Consider the following 18,460-nt stretch of genomic DNA (forward strand, 5'->3'; position numbering starts at 1 on the left):
CTGGCATTCTGAAAATGCAGCTGTGAAAAGAGATTACTTGGGTACTGCGATGGGGAGCACGTAAAAATCTAGATTGAGAATTATGTAGCAATAGACACCTAAAATAACAAGCGGAACAAGTAAACTTTTAGCTTTTCCTGCAAAGATTTGCTTAAAAATACTAGATCCCAAGTGAGAATGCTTATGCCAAGTTTTAAATCTCATTTGAATTTTTATAGCTGTTATAATCTCTGATATATAACCTTGGAAATAGGGTCTCGTAACAGAAATGCCGAGTCCCTTGACTATTGCCTTGCAAAAAAGAGTTGCTGTAATAGGCTACAGTTCTGAGACAAGTTTGAAAGGCTGGTTTATGTCTGCATATCATCATTCAAATGGGTCTAAGCTGGGTTCTTCACATTATTTGAGGGTATTTGTGTGTACGTGATCAGCCATATGCAGCTGTTCCAGTAATGTCAGCCTTCTAAGTATAACAGGCACAATCCAGCATATCCTTATCCACTGAAATGTTGCCACAGGGAGAGGCTTGGAGCTTGGACATGCGGTCATGAAAAGTAAAAAAAGAGCTTATTTTCTTTTTTTCTCTCCTTATTCTTCTATATTTCTGTGCAGAAGAAATGGAAGTTCCTAAGGAGCCTGGGCTGCAGAAGGATTCCACGTGCCAATGCTCTTTTCCCTCTCATTATCATACGCTTGCAATCAGACTCTAATTTTTGAAATAAAAAACCTGCAGGATTCTTTATTGGGAGTATTAAACCTTCAATCTTCATTATTTAGGACAGCTACTTGCCTTTTACTCAATGAAGCCATAATGCAACTGTTCCTATAAAAACTATCGAAATGGCTACTGTGGCAGTGAGTAGATTTTCCTCCGTGTAAAATAATCCTCTGTGAGTGAGACATAACTATCATTTACATTAATTAGGCAGCCATATAATGGGGTGTTCAATAGCTATTACATCATTTAAATTCTTCAGTGAGCACCTCAGCCACCCAAGAACTATCCAGCTGAACATTTCTGAGTCCATAATTTTGAAATAATCCTTTAGAGGAAGAATATGCATGGCAGAGTGTTGCAGACAATTTCACCAAAAAAAATTCATTTTATTCAGATTTATGGGATTATTCTAACATTTATAAGAAGCACGTAATCCTATTTTTCCCTCCACCCCAGAATAACAGTGCTATTAAGTGGAGTCCATTTGGGGGCTGAGACTGTGTGTACACTAGAGGATGGCCAAGGGGCCTGTAGTCAGAGGTCTGCTTTAGCAAGGGGGTTGGACTAGATGATCTCCAGAGGTCCCTTCCAACCCCTACCATTCTGTGATTCTGCCTGTGTTGGCAGCTGGACTCGCATACACAACAAGCACATTTCCCTAAACATTCTGTTACAAGCCTGGGGCCTCAGAGCCATGTGGCTCGGCTGAGAAGCCCTGACTCACAGACAAGTGAGCGTAGTCATGCTTGAGGTTTTGATTTTGAAGTCTTAACTTTTGCCTTTAACAAGCATATGAGGACTTTAGCATTTATATTCAATTTTGGTTATTGATTTAAAATTTGTGAGGTCAAGCCAAAGTCCTTTGGCATTTCTGGTAATATCGTACTTCCCAGAAAATATTATATGAATATTATAATTAATTTTCTATCTATATTTTTATGTATTTTTGTTTATTTTAAGATTAGTGCCTCAGTCAAAAGTATGCACGTATGTCATGAGGCTAGGAGCTCATTCTGAGAGCTGAAAGAAGTAAGGCTGAATTTATTAACTAATACACCAGGAACAGATTTCTATTAAGAGGCCTGCACTACAAATCTTTAATGTGCTGTTCAGCTGCCTATAGGAGGTGATGGTTATTAGAAGATTGGTCAGTGCCTGAAAGTATACAAAAATAACATGTTTTAAATCAGTGTTGTTTGGCACTAGTTAGGTGCTATGGGAATAGTTCTTAGCAGGATGAAAAAAAAGTAATAGCCTAAAAATAGGCTGGGGAGCAGGTCAGGATAGACCATAAAGGTTAGGTTGTGCCTTTTCCTTCAGCATCCTGGCTCAAAACTATCAGTTATGTTATTTTGGTCAATTGTATACTCAATATTTTCTCTTCTTAATGGTTATAAGGTTCTGTACCTTATCTGCTTAATACAGTAATAGAAAGCAGCAGAGAAGTCTGTTAACAGGGAGAGCTCTTAATTCAGTATTAAATGTTGCTGGGTTCTCTGTAGTTCTCTGTAATCCCTATCCAACAGGCAGAGTGTGCAGAGCTAGGTGTCAAAACCCATCTGTAGGTAGAGTGCCAGGTACTGTTTGTTCTGCAGCCCAGGAGGGTTGTGTTTGCCAGATGTAACTGCTCCTCTCAGCAGCAGTGGATGCTTGATCCTCTATTTTTCACATTCGCTTGTTAATTTAATTAAACCAGTACACTGAGGGAGATTTTTGCCTTACCAAAAGAACACATTTTCGTTACCTGCTGTAGAGAAGGTGACTCAGAATTGGAGTTAGATACCATAGGAATGATAGAATTAAGGAAGGGGAGTGTGAGACAAAGGTAGGTCAAACCTCTGTGAAATTCCATGGAATCGGCCACTGTTGACGTATAATTTGACCTGGTACGTAGGACCGTGGTCCAGTGAATGTTGTAGCATGACAAGCCTTGTAAATCCAGTTTTTGTTTGGCTAACAAGGTGAATGAAGGTGAGCATTTGTTATATAGGTCAACTAAAGCGCTTTACTCACCAAGGCCCTGCATGCTAAGGAGCTCACCTTTGATGCAATACAGCTGGGGTAAGAAGCACAGCTGACAAGGGTTAGTCTTTCAAAGTACTCAGGTGTTTCCCATCTCAAGAGAGCATGTTTGGAGTTTTGATGTTGATAAAAAGGTCAGTTGGGCATTTACCTCAGTTACGATAGTGCAGGAGACTGGCCTTATATATAGCTGTTACTGGCTCTTTGGGATCTTCTATCCTGCTGCATGGCTCAAACCTCACATGGTGTGTAGGCTGAAGAACATGGGGCTGTTGGAGCCAGAAGGGAGAGCTTGTGGATTGTTGAAGCCTTGCACTTGCATTGCCTATGGTAAGGTCACTGTGGAGGCAAAGGGAGATTAATTAGGGAAATTAGTGTGTGCTGAGTGAGGAGTATGAACAGCAGGAGCTAGGAATTAGTCATCCAGTGGTCTTCAGATGACCAGAACTTTTTGTTAGAAAACTTGTCTGTGTATGTTTTGGGGACTTGTAACTGGGGAATGAGCACATGTAACTGCTCAGGTAAGGGGCTGAGGAATTGCCTAGTTTAGCTAAAAGCCACCTGGGTTTTGAGAAGACTTTGTCCCTGTTTCCTGAAAACATGCTGCTGATGCAGAGAAGCAAGATGGTGTCTCAGGTCTAATGCAGTATAGTGGGTCCTGCCCAACATCACAGCTGTGTTTTAAGTGGATTTTAAAAAGAGTAGAAGGAAATGTAGAAAAAATAAGTGAACTGTTCTGGTTGCATAAGGCAAAAAATGCTATTTAAGAAAGGAGTTATAAGCAAAGATGTAAGTTATTTGATGGCAAACCTGTCAATGTTCTTTGGCACATGCACACCAACAGAAACACCCGGCAGAGTGTGGTCCTGGGCTGCTGTAAGAGCTCTGTCACAAGCTTAGTGTTTCCCAATCACACTGTTGAATGCCCAGAGACACCATTTTCCTTGGAAAGTGAAAAATTTTGATAATTTCTAGATGTTATGCAGTGGATTTTGTTAACTTCTCAAGGACTGCTTCGTATTTACTTTTAGAATATTAAAGGTTATCTCTAAATCTTTTGGAAAAGCTTTATAAATACCAGAAGTAAAGAAAAAGTGCTGATGTGGAGAAGGACCAGTAGCCCCCAGTTGGTTAGTGTGTGACACATGCAGTCTGTAGAAAATTTGGAGTATCTTTTTCCCTAGAAAAGTGGAAGCCTGCAGAGGTTGCACAGAATTACCAGTGTCACGCCAATGAATACCTGCAGCTTTTTTCTGCAGGATTTATTTCCCCTACCAAACGGATTTTCCTTCCCTTTGTTACTCAGTCTGAACTCCTGACTCATCCTGTTTTTTCTTCTGTACTCTTTCTGACCCCATGATATTTTTGTTCCCTTTCTATTAGGAAATGCCACCAATATTTAGAAACCAGTCAAGGTTTTTAAACCTATGATCTGCAAATTATGGTGAAAATGGCTAAGCAAGGTTTGCCTACCTTTTATGTACACACTTCAGAACAAGAAACCTCCTTTTCCAGATCATACCAGCCTGGCATAGCCATATCCTGACCTTTTCTTTTCCAGTTCAAGAGAGGCATTGTTCTAGTAAAAAATAGTAGCTGTCCTTGCTGGGACTTTTCCTTTGCAAAATGCAGCTACTTATTAAGGACTATGTATTACTGTCCCAAATTATTTTAAGGTTTGTTTAACAAGAATTGCTTGGTCCAAGGTCGTAAGATGCTTAGAAATGATTTCTAACCTTTTGCATTGACACAAGTCCTCCCAGATCTGAAATACTAAAATGGACAAAGAGGGTCTGCCAGAGGGATGAACTTGTCCAAGACTTGATAATTCATTAAAAAATGCTCTGGTCTGGATCAGAATTTTATGCTCTCTCTCATGCTTCTCTAAAACATTGGGTGGCTTGAATATAAAGAGTTAATGTCAGCTACGTGCTGCCACAATTTCAGTGGTGTAATATGAGTCTTCCAAGAAGAGTCGCAGGAGGTATTTTGGGGCTTCCATTGTATTGCTGTGTAATCCATCTTTTAGATGAAGTATAAAAAAAACCCAACCAACCTCAAATAGAAAATTGTGTGTGTTTTCTTGGATATATCTTGGCTTTAATTGCAAGCATTCTCTACAATGAATTATTCTGAAGTTTCAAACAGAAATTATGGGGGGTTTTTTGTTTGTTTTCCCATTCTTGTTTAAACATTCAAAATTCAGTAACTGGATTATTTACAATTGTGTCAGTTGAGGTTGGTTATAAATATATATACATAGTAATAGGAAAGCATGTGTGTAACGCAGTAAGACAGTATATTGCTTGTTGTTATTCGTTATTCCCTGGTTAGCCTTTTCTTTAGTGAGAGTTTAGGTATAAAAATCATAACGAAAAATATCTCTCCTGCATGCAATTCAGAGTTGAACATATGAAGAGGCATATTAGAGACAGCTGTGATTAGTTCTCCAATTTCCTAATATTAAATCCATTAAGTATTTACTGTCTCAGCTAATGAAGAGATGGGGAATGGTCATGAATCAGCAGGGGAGGACTGGTGAGCAGTCATTTTCACATGATCCAGTTTCTAAGGAAGTTTCTTCACAGGCAATGGGGAGTTTAGTGTGTTCTAGTGAAAGATGAACACAGAACTGTGTTCTGGAGAAAGCTGATGGGACAGGGGGTTGGTTCAAGGAGCTGATGGGTAGACAGTGATACCAGTGGTCTGCAGGAGCGATGTAGCTTAAGTGATTTATGGGGGCTGTTTGGAACACCTCACTGAGTCATTACAAAAAGGCGTCTTCAGGTGGTTTACCAACTGCAGTAAAGGCATCATGAATGCGCTGGCTGTTTGGCTGTCTTGTTAGTCTTCATTTATCATCTGTCTTTATGTGCTACTAGCATGTGATTACCTTGAGGAGACCTTTGAACATCTCTTCAGCAGTCTTCACTGTAAATAATGAATACCTTGCTGTTATTTATCAAAAGGGACTGCTAGGCAGTGTTTGTCTTTTTTTGGTTGCTGAAATAGTTTTAAAAATGGAAATGCCATTAGCTATGGGAAGTTGTATCATGTTCATCTGAGTGTCCATATGGTAGAATATGGTATGTCCTTCACAGCACAATGAAACATGATTGTGCCTAATTCCAATTTGTATGGCATTCCCATTAATGATGTCTATTTAAGACATCCATTAAAAGCCCTTAATGTTAATTAACCGGACTATGCCAATAAAGTTCTATTAGCTTCCCCCTATTAATTTAATATTATAGGCATTTAACAGATGTCTTAATTAGATGTTACACTGAAGGCTATGAGGAAAATTAAAATTAGGTCATTGTCCTGAAAGGAAAGTTTCTGCTATGATTTATGCTTTCTACCACTTTGTTTGTTTTTCCTTCTGACCTCTCACAGGAAACAAAGAGATTTACTTTCAGGGAACATTGAGAGGAGTAATCTGTACTAGGTAGAATAATAACTTAGGTCTAACAACTTTAACACATCTTGTTCTTACTTCACAGATAGAAATTCATTGAAAAAAGCTTCTACTCTTTGGCATTTTCAAGTGTGTTTATCTGGATTTTCAAAAGCTTCCCCAGTATTTTTTCTCTTCATTTCCCACTGGTGTGAAATGACTGTATTTTCCTGTATAAAACATACATCTCTAGCAAAAACACTGTCCTTTTTCCCCACCTCAAGGGCAGTACTTCATATAATTGCAACAAAGATTTATTTCTATATCAACTACTTTATTTCCTGACTTCAAAGTGGGCAGAGTAGCAGTCTGTTCTTCTTGAAAACCAGTATTGCCTATGCTGTGATTTCACCTGATCAGAGCCTGGTTCAGTGATGTTGAATCCAGTTTGTGTCCAAGGGATCGTGCCAGGGAAATGCAGCTCTCCTGTAACCTCTCCCAGCACCAGGTCCAGAGAGAAGTAGGAGCTTTGGAGGCCAACTGACTGAGGGCTGGCTGGCACAGCCAGTTTTTTCTTAGGATGGGGAAGCCTTGGAGGTGGTGATGATCTTCAGCTCTCTCATGGCAGATAAATGGCTTATATGCCCTGCAGTGCAGTTAAGAGCTCTAGCTAGAGCTGTACTCCTAACCCCAGTACTAACTAGGCTTTGGTGTGTAGTACATGTGAGAGAACAGCTATGTTGTCTTTAAAGAAATTACCCTGGTTGGCTAAGAACACTTGAATGGTGGTGGGAAAAACTCCTCTTCCTAGATATGGGCCTTTTGTTTGATCTTGAAATTGACTTTGTAATTTACACTGAAAGCTTCTGAAAGCTACATTTATAATGCAAATACCATAGAGTCTCTCTTATAATAGAAAAATGTTAAATGATCTAAATACAGGGGTCACTACCACCTCCCAAACAAGTCCAACTTGCTTAGTTGATGAGAGATTATAATCTGGGCAGTCAAAAAAGGATCCTTGAGGCAAGGGCAACCTGGTCTAGTGGAGGGTGTCCCTGCCCATGGCAGGGGGGTTGGAACTAAATAATCTTTGAGGTCGCTTCTAACCCAAACCATTCTATGTATAGTAAAAATATTATGAAAAAAAGGAGATAAAGAGACTGAGGACACATGAAAAGCATGTGCACTCAAAGCTGAGCAAGTCTCCACTGGTGCAAGTATGGGGTCTCCATTACAACTACTGTTGCAGACTGCTGCAAAAAGTATTTATAGATGGTTTAAACACTAGAAGCTTCTTCACAAGTGGTGCTGTATTACAGGTGGTTGATGAGTCTAGAAGACTTACATTATAAAACTACCTGACTTCTTGTGTTCCATTGATATAGTGCTCACAAATAACCAATATAAACTTAAGTGCTGTCCACACTAGCCTTTTTAAAAAATTGTGTAACATGTATTTTAGTAAGAAAGGTATTTTTTAAGTGTAGAACAGACACTATGACTAAATATACACAAAATAGGTTAAAGCTCTATGAATAGAGGTTAAATATTTATAAAGCATTTTTTTTGTAATTTAAGTACAGATTGAATGGGAGTTGTTTCCATCTTTGAATTTCTAGCTTCAAGTGCTTCCCTCTTATGTAATGTGTTGCGTTCCCTGTGCTCTAGCATGACAATATATATCTACATATCTGATTTAATTTTATAGTATGTTATTGGTAAGCTAACAGCTTGCAGGGCTGCATTACATACTTAGTATATATATATATTTTCATGCATATATATGTTATCTGCAACTATTAACCACAAGGAAGGAGATATTCAAGGAAAAACCTATCAGTTGAAACAACTTGCATATGCTTTCACCAGGCAAAGATCATGTTGGCCCAGGAACAATGATTATAAAAGCAATTATCATCACCTGCAGTCTCATAAGCCTATAATAGGCAGATAAAGCCCCATTTGTACAGAAGGCAACAATAACATTTATCATAGTTACAAGATATAATTTTCATAATCATAAATTTTTACAATTATTTGAAACAGAAGTCAGGTAATCAATACTAATCATATAAGTTTAATAAAAGCCAAATGTTATATACAAATAACAGAACAAATACAACAAACTCCAACAGTCTGAAAAGTCTTTAAAGCAAAGACAACAGATACTAATCATTCTTCAGTGAGAAGACATGCTTTAGAAATATTTCACATAGCTATTCCATTTCCAATCTGCCAGAAAACCTGGTCTTTAAACTGCAAGTAAACAGCAGACATTTCTATTAATACTTCTGACTTTCCATGAAATCATAGGTCAATAGTTCCTTTCAACTTGAACTTCTTTGCAGATCGCTCACTTGCTCTAAGCTGGAACTTGCTTCCATAGATGTAGGAAATGAATCCATCAATCTCCAAACTAAACACATTGTTAAGTTTGGGAACAACTGAAAATTCAAAAGGAAAGAAATTAACAAAAGTAGACCAATGTAAATCCCTGTTATCCAAATATGCTGACATGCCAGAGGATATTATTCACATGTAGACTTGAGGTTTGCCATATTTCAAGGTTTTTATGTTTTAGCAAGAGAACAAAAATAACCAAACCTTCAAAATTTTAAACTGGAATTACTAAAGTTAGTCCTCTTTCAGGAGCTTGCAGTCAGTGTTGCAGAGAACATCTAATGTGAATCAGATGAACGAGCCATGTGCATAATCATGTTTGGTACATTGGAAATGCTTTTTTTTTTTTAATTGCTCATTTCTAGTGTGATACTTTTCTGGTAAGATATTGGGCTGTTACATGGTCAGTAGAGACATTGACTTTTGCCACTCTGTGCAAAGAATTGAAAGTACCAGTATAAACCAATGTACTCAAGAGGTGAAGATGAATAGTGTGTTTAAGAAATTTCTGAGTATTCAAATTGTGAAAAGCACTGAAAAAAATTCTTATATACCTTTTAATTTGTCCTCTTTAGTGATTATTTTGAAGACATGTTTAAATTCCTGTAGAATGATTCCTGTTATCCCAACGTAAGAGGGGCACTTTGATTTTGTGACTGAAAGAACAGAAGTATGTATGTATTAGTTTCAGACACAGGCAGTTTCTTTGCTCTTCTACAGTTGCCTCCTCATTCTAAAAAAGTTATTTGCAACATTCTGAAATAATGCACTTACAGTAATTGCTGGTAAAACTTGCAGTTAATCTTTGCAACTAAACACATGATTAAGAGCAGTTGAAAAGTAAATTGTGTTGGTAAGTAGAGAAAGAATCCATCAACATATGATTTCAACTATGTGATTCTAGAGGTAATGATACTGAAAGGAATTTAAAAATAAGCACTTGAAATACAGGAGTGTCTACTTAAGTTCAGATGATTTTGTAAAAGAAAACAAACAGAATACCTGTAACAATAGCTCCATGGAGATCAGCTTTTAGCAGTTTGCCCTGAACCATATGTGGTTGCCTTGAAGAAGAGGGTGGGATCAGGGAAGAGGGAAAGAAAATTATACAGAAAGTCAGGTTTCCAAAATGTGACCATGACTATTGAAATAATGTCAAAGCTTGCAGAAATAGTACATATCCTTATCAAGTAACTGGGATGTTTCAAGCAGTAACTTAATAAACCCAGAAATATCTACTAAATCAAAACCACACTGATTTTAAAATATCTCAAACTTACGCATCTGGTTTAAGTCCATGACACAGGTCTCTGATGTACTGTTTCCAGAGTTCATGTAGTGGTAGAAAGATGGCATATCTGCAGTAAAAAGACAAGAAGTATTATATAAAACTCAATTATAAAAAAATCTATTGGTTGATTACTGAAGTAATCCATATTTACAACAGAGTTAAGACTAACATTTGTAACTTTTGTAATCTCGTGTCCTAACTTAACCTGTGTGGTAATCTACTCCAGAAACTGGTTTGCTTTATAAAAAAAATCATAAACTAAGTATGTTCCTCTCTATTGACCCAAACCAGTGATGTGTTTTAGAGGACTGGGCTATGTCTGAGACCGAAGAGGTTTCTACTCTTTTACCTCCCCACTTACTTGATGTTAGCAGCAGTAGGGGCTTTTTTCAACATGCATTAGTTTGGGGAACCTGATGCACAATTCCAACTCTCTGGTCACAGGCAGTCTAACTTTAAAAATTGAAATCAGAGGTGATGGTATTTGGATTTGAGTTCTTCTTATATTTGGTTATACAAAAGGAAAGAGAACCAGTAACAAACAGAAATGAATTTTCCAGCTATACAGACAAAATAATTGTTTTCTAATGGTGAAATGCCACAGTCTCAGACTGATGTTACATACTGAAGGGTTACTATCCACATGTTCCCGCTGCTGCTGCTTTTATAGACATTCAATGTACCTCCCACTTTTACTACACAAAGAAAATATTTGAAAACTTACCTTTGCTGTTCAGGCTCGATTTCAAAAAGACACATTTCTCGCCTTTGTTTGGCAGTAAACCCTTTTGTTTTCTTCCTCTTTGGCTTTGTCTTTTTTTTGGAGTAATGCTCAAGAACTACAGCTTTCCGAGTTAGTATATCCTGGATAGCTTCATCTTTCTTTTTTGGCATAGTACGCTTCAGGAAGGCATTTACAAATGCTTTGGCCTCTTCTGATCCTTGAGGCTAAAGATATTTTAAAGTATACTTTAAAATATTAAATTTTAATGAAGAACTCGCCACTGACTAGTAGTTTTATCAGGCTGACAAAACTGCCATAGGAATTAGAGATCTACACAAAAGTAACAGCCAGTGGAAAACGTTCACACGCTGAAGCCTCGCACACCCGAGGCCAGGTACAAACATGCAGCCGCCCGCCGTTTCCTCACGTCGGTGTAACCAACGCGGCTATTAGGGAGGAAACGGCAGGTTTTCCGTCCAGTTTCACACACTAAAGCCGAACGGAGCGCACTGGGGATGCAGTGCCGAGGAGCCGGCCCGCACCCCTCCCCATGTTCCCGAACAGGGTTGTTACGAGACCGGGTGAGGAAAGAGCTGACAGCGCCGAGTTACTCCCGACAACCGCGCTCCCGGGCTGGGAGCCTGGGCCGAGAGGTGCTGCTCCTCAGAGCCGCCCCGTCGGGCCGGGGCTCCTCGGGCGGGCGGCGGTACCTGGAGGCGCAGCTCCCCCGTCTCCTCCGGCAGCAGGCGGCGGTACAGCTCCCCTGCAAGGCAGAGCAGAGCGGGGCAGGCCGTCAGGCGGGGCCGCCGCGGCACGGACTCACCCTCGCCCGCCGGCGCTCACCCTCCATGACGGCGGCCGCCGGCGTTTGCGGGCGCAGGCGGCTGACGACAGCGGAGGGGACGCGCGCCTGCGCAGAGAGCCGGCTCCCAGGGCTGGCCGCAAGGCGGCGCCTGCGCTGCGCCGCCTTTTAAGGGCGGGCGTGGGGTCGGGGGCGTTGTACCTTGTGAAGCACCTTGTCTTCCTGGGGGGGAGCTCCGGGACTCAGCACCAGGTTTTCCCTGTAATTACTGTGTGCTAAAAATATCTCCCGGTAGTCCCCGGGGCGTGCAACGCTCGTAGGGCCTGCCACAGGTGCCAAACGCGCGTGCAGGCCTGTGAAGGTGTCGCTGCGATGGCCCGTCCAGCCCTGCGTAACGGGAGCTCAGGCTGTGGGCGCGCTTGAGACCGGGTTGAGTTCAGATTTAAAGAAACCCACTCAATACTGCCCTTCACACGAGTCACGTAACCAACACACCAGCCTCAGCTCCCCGTGTGAGCCATTTGGGAGGCCCTGGGTAAGGGGGAGCCCTGCCCTCTCCCTCTGGCCTTGCCTGACCTTTGCACAACGAAGTCAGAAGGGACGAAGGGAAAGGGGTGTCAAAGCCTTTTCAGCAAGGGGGAGCCAAAGGCTTGCTAAAAGCTTTTATAGAGCGTTTATACTACTCAGTATATCAAAAGAAACAGCATCTTGTTACCATCTCTCCCACTGCTGGTTAGGGTAGTAAATCCCAGCCTTAACCTCACATTTCAGAGGCTGCGCTGCTGGAGGTAACCAAGACCCCTGTGTGTCCTGGGAAGAGAAGCCTCCCTGCATATAGCCGCCTTTCTGGGTTATTGCCTAACAGGGCTGGCACTGGGGTCTGCACACTAATGCCCTCAAAGAGCTCAGTGTCCCGCCTAAATCACAAACTGTGCTAGACTCTGGTTTAGAGGGAAGCCATCGCTAAGATCAAAATGCAGAGAAAAGAATGTAAAACAGGGAAGTGACGTTGCTTATCGCAACCATGAGGTTCTACAAAGCGGGGGGGGGGGGGGGGGGGGCAGTTATCAGCAGGGTAGATTGTTAGATTAGTCATTTAGATTAAGCTAGATGGGGACCTTTTAATACCTTTAACTCCTCTTAGGTGACTGAACAGTCTAAGCAGCCACTGTCCAAGCTCCCTAGGCCGCGGGCAGGTGCAGGCCTTCTCTGCCCCCCACCAAAGTGCTTCCCATCCCACTTCCCTTGGTAGGGGAGAGAGTTTCTTTCCCAGTCCCAGCCTGTCCTTCAAGGCCTCTCCAGCTGTTGCAGGTACCTGACTCGTACACACTCCCGTTCAGCTGTTCCCAGTAGCTAACACTGTGTCAAACGCTACTGTAGTCACACAGCAATGTGAGATCTTTGTTTAAAGTCTGTTCCTGTCGTTCTAGCAATCAAGGTCAAAAAATCAGGAAGATGCTGCTCACTGTGGGATTTACCTCCTCTGATAAGTCACTGCCTCTCTGGGATAGGACAGTGCCTTGCTCACTGTGCAACACAGAGGTGCTTAGAAACCAGAACAGCCAATTCCTTTTCCTTGCCAGCTCAGTCCCAACTCATGCTACCCTCTGCTCAGACACGATGGTTCTCCAAATACAAAAGAGGTTTATATTCTTGTCACAGGGGAATATTAGTTTAGCAGATAATTAAGCACTGCTTGGTAAAAGATACTGTGGGAGAAAGTTACTGAGACAGGGTATAGGAAACATGATGATTTTGTTGAATGCTACTGTGGAGCACAAAGGCACTAAAGTGATCCCTAAGAGGGAATGAAATTGTAGATCTCTCTGTATGTGTGTAACAAAGAAAGGGCTGGAGAGAATACTCTGCAGAGCATTAAGTGTGAGCACTAGTTGGTTTGTATCATAGACCTCCTGGCAGTTAAGTACATTGCCACAGCAAGCAGATCTCTTGGTTTTACAAAGCATGGACTCCTTGAGTTGTCATTGCTACTAAGAAAAGATCAGTTTTCATGAATGAAGTACCGGGATAAGCGCTATGGGTCTTTAGGGCCATATGAATGCTCCTTCACTGGATTTATGCTGCACTTCCTAGGGCACTTCAGGGATTAATAGTCAAATCAGTGTTGGCGGTGCTGGTGTTGTAAATCCAATGATCCAGGCTAAACTGGTGCCTGGGGAAGCCAGTCTCTTCCAACAGCTCTACATCTTCATTTCCCAATTTATCTTCAGATATAATGTCTGAGGGACCGAGATCAGCGCATTAGCGTATGTCCCAGCAAGAAGGCTCTGTGTCAGGAGTCTAGACTCCCATCAAATAAACATGAAAAAGAATAGGCGAAGAAATCAAGAAAGCAGAGAATATGCAAAGACCGTTTGTAGATAAGAAAAAGAGAGATGAGGAAAGATGGGTAAAAAAATGTGACGATAAAATCAACTGGAAATACGCAGACACAGTAATTATAATGCTTTTTTCTGAATGTGCAGCATCACCCACTTTGCCTGTCTTAGTGTCTTAGACTTTTGAAGCTTTTTACTTCAAGTAAAATAGGTTTATAGTGATATAAATCCCTAATATCTATTATTAAATACTGAGTTATAGGTGCCAACACTGGCATTTCTTATTCTATTAAATCTATTTATGGCTTTATTTATTGCTCTCTAAAAATAATAATTAAAAAAAAAAAAAAAAAAAAACAAAACAACTATGCAAAACCCCAACATTGAAGCAATCTAACTGTGTGCACTAGGGGGCCATATTGCTGTACCTGTAGGTACTGTTGGATTACAGTGATGGGGAAAAAAACCGTGTGCAGGCCAGGCTGGGTAACAGCAGTGTCCTGGGGAAAGCTGAGTTAATGTGGGAGCAATTATAGAAAAAGCTTTATATTGACAGCCACAGAAAGCTAAAACATGAGATGCAGCATGACCAGAGACAGTACTTAAAGATATTTGTGTAACACAGGAATAGATCAGTGCTTTTTTTTTTAAAAAAAAAAGAGAGTAATTATGAACTGCAGCATGAGATGAGCAGAAGTATGTGAAGTTAACTGATGTGTGTAAAAAGTGACTGGGCTACATTCACTGGTATACTTTTGCTGATTGTCGTTGATACAAGAAATAAATACCGTAATTCTCTAGGACGGTCTCAGCAAGCATTTGAGCTCTCAAGATCAATGTAGTTTATTCCTCCTGGCCAAATTGTATTAGCAGCTGAATTTGGTCCCTAGGGAAGTCTGTACTGGTGAAAATAATTTCCATTTAAAACCCTCTGATCTGATTTCCGCTACCCAAGTATCAAGCTGCTAATGCAATTTCCACCCCATTCCCAGGGCTGTGCCGACGCAGCGTGCAGCCAGCCTGTGTAAGCCCATGGCTGTCCCACCACCCCCTGCCTGCCTCTCGCTGCCCCTCTGCTGCTGCCTTTGCCTCCTCCTGCCGACGTCTTCTTTCAGCCTGGCCGGGAGTGCAGAGCCACTCCATGGCAGCATTTTTTGGGCGCCTTGGCTAACTATACCCTGCGCGCTTGGCTTCTTCCTGGCTCTGCTGCACAGCGTTGGGGTGTTGCTGGTGTGCCCTGTGTGGAACTTTTTCAGGCACTCAATACTTATGGTTCCTGGAAAAAAACATCTAGGAAAGGGTCGTGGCTAGGGTGTGGCAGTGGGCGGGCAGGGTGAGAACTGCTGTTCAGCCAGGTGGGTGGGTAGAGTATTTGGTATTAGTAGCCTGAATTTTCATTTTATGTCATTCTGGATTTGCTGAAGTTGGTAGGTTTTGTGTGGAAGCTCAAACTCTTGCATTGTGGGTTTGATTGACCAATTTTAGCTGTAGTTGCTTAATGAATGTCATCTTTGGATGTACCCTGTATCTCACAAATACTTCTTTTCCATATATTTTCCATAAATTTTTCTGCTTTACCAGCTCGTCTTTAACACATGGATTAGGATGAGATGTGCCCCCCCCCCCCCCCCCCCCCCCCCCCCCCGGCAGCTGATAAACTGTTCTTTTTGGCTGAAGGTGCGTTATTTCCTTACAGTCCCAGCTCCTTGTCATCTCAACTGGCAGATACCATATAAGGGTGAATAAAAAAGACTAGCTTTTCTGGGCGTGAAGAAAATAAGAAAAAGCTTGGAGACAAAAATCCTATGTAACTTAATAGCACAGAAATCAGAAGGCAAATGGTAATGCCCAAATGTTTTCAGAAAATGTCAGTGATTTAGAAGCTGGGTTTTGAAGTGAAAAACTCTCACTAGAGGGCAGCCCGAGTCCGGAGCTGCCTGCAGCCCGTCCTGCCCCTGCGAAGCCAGGTGGGCACCTGCCTGCCCGGTGTTTTCTCTACCTATTGCTGCGGGTGGGTGGCATTCAACTAACTGATTCAACTCTGAAATTAAGTATTGCTTCCTCTTGTGGAAGAAATTTGCCTGTTTGCAGCTTTTTTTTAGCACACAGGACTCCGGTTCTCCCATACCCCAACCTTTTCTGCATCACAGTAATATTATCTGTGGAAAGAGGATTTTGAAAGAATTCAATTTCACCACAAGTTGAGGCCACTTTTTTAAACACCAATATATTCTTATGTCAAAATAAGAAGCTATATCCTTCTTAAAATACTAAAAATATGAGGGACCCTAGAATACCTGGAGACGACTACTGCAAACTAGAACTACCCAGCCCTACCCAGCTAAAAAAGCAACACTTGCTCCCCAAAACAGTAACGAGGAGTCAGTAGGCTGAGGCTTTGGCAGCTGATGTTTGGTTTCCCTGCATGCTGAGATCACATATGAGCCAAACACACATCAGAATGACAGACACCACTGCTGCTCCTGAACAGCTTGTATTTACTAATTATACCAGCATTCTGCATTCATGTATTATTCCATGACAGTCTGTCTTACAGTCATTACTTTTGCTGTTCTTTGAGTCTCATTTAGATCTTGTTGAATATTTTATTTTAAAACATAATTAACCTCATTGGCTCATATGTGATAGGGATGTGTGATGCAAAATGAGTATTAAAAATGGTAAATTATAAAGTAATAATGGAGTTATAGCAGATTGAATAGTTTAATGTATTTCATTCGGTTTTGGTTAAACTACATAAATTTAACTATTCATTAAAATTTTAAAAGAATACAAATACAAAGGTTTTTGGCTCAAAAAAATCAATTATGTTGGCTTTTCATCAAAAAATGTTTACACTCTTCTCTAGAAAAGGGCTGTCACACTCTGCAAGCCCGTGGGACATGGTTTGGTGGTCTCGACTTGCCATTTTACCCATAGTAAGTAAGTTTTGGCCAAAAATATGTTACTGCATACTGCTTATTTCTATTTGTAATAGAGTGCAATGGAAAAAATGTTACCTGGAGGAGCTTTGTGCTGCCATACTGTGGCTGCTGCAGTATTTGTGCATCCCTGTGAGCCAGGGTGCTTCCTCTGCTCACCTCCAAACCTCCCGGCACTGTCAGGCCACACACCTGCTCAGGCACCGCACACAGTGAGCTCCTAAACATAAACAGGAGTTTTACATGTGCTGTGTGTAACTCAGCCCCAAGGCTCTGGAGTGAGATGCAGCAGTTTTTACTAGGACTAAGGTGACAGGAAGGAAGAGGCACTTTTTGCACAAGGCTTATGTTAAAATAATTTATGTTTCACTGAAGCACCTTTTGCTCCATTTCCCAGAAAGTGCTTAAGCGCTGACTGCTTGGGTCAGAGTCCGGGCAGAGGGCACCCCCAGCTCAGGGGTGCCTCTGCCGCCCCGGCCCAGGAAGGAGCGGGAGACTCCAGCCATGCAGGGCAGCGTCTGCAGCGCAGCCGTCTCCTGCGCAGCTCACAGCCAGCAGCTGTTGCGTGCCAAACTGCCAGCATGGAGCTGGGAACTGGGATGAAATCCCAAGGAAGTTGAAAAGGTTCATTAATTAAACACATACAAATTTCTCATTTTTCCTCTGTAATGAGGTGTCTTTCTCAAAGGCATCACTATCAGCAAGGCCCTGTTCCTGCCAGACTCTTCTGAGGTAACACAATTAGGCTGTCAGGAGTGAACCATTCTTTTTAATAAAATGAGTCAGCTTGCGCTCTCCTTGTTCGCGAGATGCATTGCTAGGTCCACACGCATGGAGGCCTCACTGGCCGAAGCACCACGTAGCTTCACACCCCAGTGGTTTGAACGTGTCGTGTCTGTCACAACACACCAGCTCACACGAGTCCTGCCCAGGGGACATGTGCATATCCACAAATTCAGGTAGTGTGACCCAGAGAAAAACAAAAGAAAAGTATTTATCTGTTGGAACTAGGCTGAATGAGCCCTGTGGCCACAGCCAACACCTGAACTAGCAATGTCCTGAGCTGCTGCCTGAGGCAATAAGGGGTAAGAGCTGCTTTACTCACCGCTTACTGAGTGGTGCGTAGTCATGCAGGTGACTTATAACCCATAACTCTGGCTGTGACTATGCTGGTAATGCATGTAGCCAGCTTTTTAAAATAATGTTCCTTTTATCTACATTAGCTTTTTATGAACCAGTCATAGAGGCATCATTGACAATATGAAGCATGGCCTAAACCATCAAGAGGAATTCAGGCAGCTCCCTCTCACCGGACTGCAATGGAGGGCACTGAGCCATGTGCTTAGGCATCTCTCGGCGTTTCCACTTGAAGTTTTCATACATGGGAGGATGAAAAGTAGTCTCAGCATCTGAGAATTTGGAGTCCCACTGCAGGCAAGGATTTTATGGGCGGTGGTAAGGGTGGTGAGCTGCTCACACAGAGCTGGCGGTGAGGTTTTCAGCTCCTATCTGTAATCTGATTTGTTCTGAACTGCAGGTGTGTGGTGAGGCAGTGAGGGGTTAATGCTGCTGCATTGCTTTGATAATTGGAAAAAACCCAACAAACCACCATCCAAAGCCAACCAAAAAAACCCCCTGTTTGAGGTCAGTGCTCTAGTAAGTGCCTTTTAAAGGAACAATAACCTGGTGCAATAGAAAATATTTTGTCCCTCTCTTCAGTAGAAATCTGATAAACCATGGAGAGAGGCAGGTGTCCAAGGAGATAAAAGTAATAAATGCGGCTGCAGTTCTGGAGTGAGCTAGCCTGTCAAGCTGGTAATTA

At 41.8% G+C, this 18,460-nt stretch overlaps 2 protein-coding genes across 17 annotated transcripts in view; one reads left to right on the top strand and one right to left on the bottom strand.

Annotated features, from left to right (window-relative positions):
• LOC142603684 (uncharacterized) overlaps positions 1-18,460 on the top strand; it is a 45,057-nt gene that overhangs the window by 11,089 nt on the left and 15,508 nt on the right. For 2 of the 16 annotated variants that reach the window (XR_012837578.1, XM_075765576.1), the window contains one exon: positions 16,566-16,635. The exons of the other annotated variants lie outside the window; for them this stretch is intronic. Coding sequence is in view for 1 of the 2 variants with exons in the window: in XM_075765576.1 (XP_075621691.1) it covers positions 16,600-16,635 (36 nt within the window). In the remaining variant the exon portion in view is untranslated. The remainder of the gene's footprint in view (positions 1-16,565; positions 16,636-18,460) is intronic. 16 annotated transcript variants of the gene reach the window in all.
• Positions 8,190-11,436, bottom strand: POP4 (POP4 ribonuclease P/MRP subunit). The gene is made up of 6 exons (XM_075765582.1): positions 11,266-11,436; positions 10,556-10,779; positions 9,821-9,898; positions 9,543-9,604; positions 9,095-9,196; positions 8,190-8,584 (listed from the first exon to the last, which is right to left on the bottom strand). Exons 2-6 carry the CDS (start codon positions 10,723-10,725, stop codon positions 8,448-8,450), a joined length of 549 nt encoding a protein of 182 aa, XP_075621697.1. The 5' UTR covers positions 10,726-10,779; positions 11,266-11,436; the 3' UTR covers positions 8,190-8,447.

This window comes from Balearica regulorum, chromosome 13, assembly GCF_011004875.1.
Source record: "Balearica regulorum gibbericeps isolate bBalReg1 chromosome 13, bBalReg1.pri, whole genome shotgun sequence".
Taxonomy (NCBI): domain Eukaryota; kingdom Metazoa; phylum Chordata; class Aves; order Gruiformes; family Gruidae; genus Balearica; species Balearica regulorum.

Coding starts and splice junctions, on each gene's coding strand:
- POP4 (XM_075765582.1), bottom strand. CDS start 10,725: ATGCCAAAAAAGAAAGATGAAGCTATCCAGGATATACTAACTCGGAAA. Junction 9,899..10,555: donor ATCGAGCCTGAACAGCAAAG/GTAAGTTTTCAA, acceptor TTTTTACTGCAG/ATATGCCATCTTTCTACCAC. Junction 9,605..9,820: donor CATGGACTTAAACCAGATGC/GTAAGTTTGAGA, acceptor CTCTTCTTCAAG/GCAACCACATATGGTTCAGG.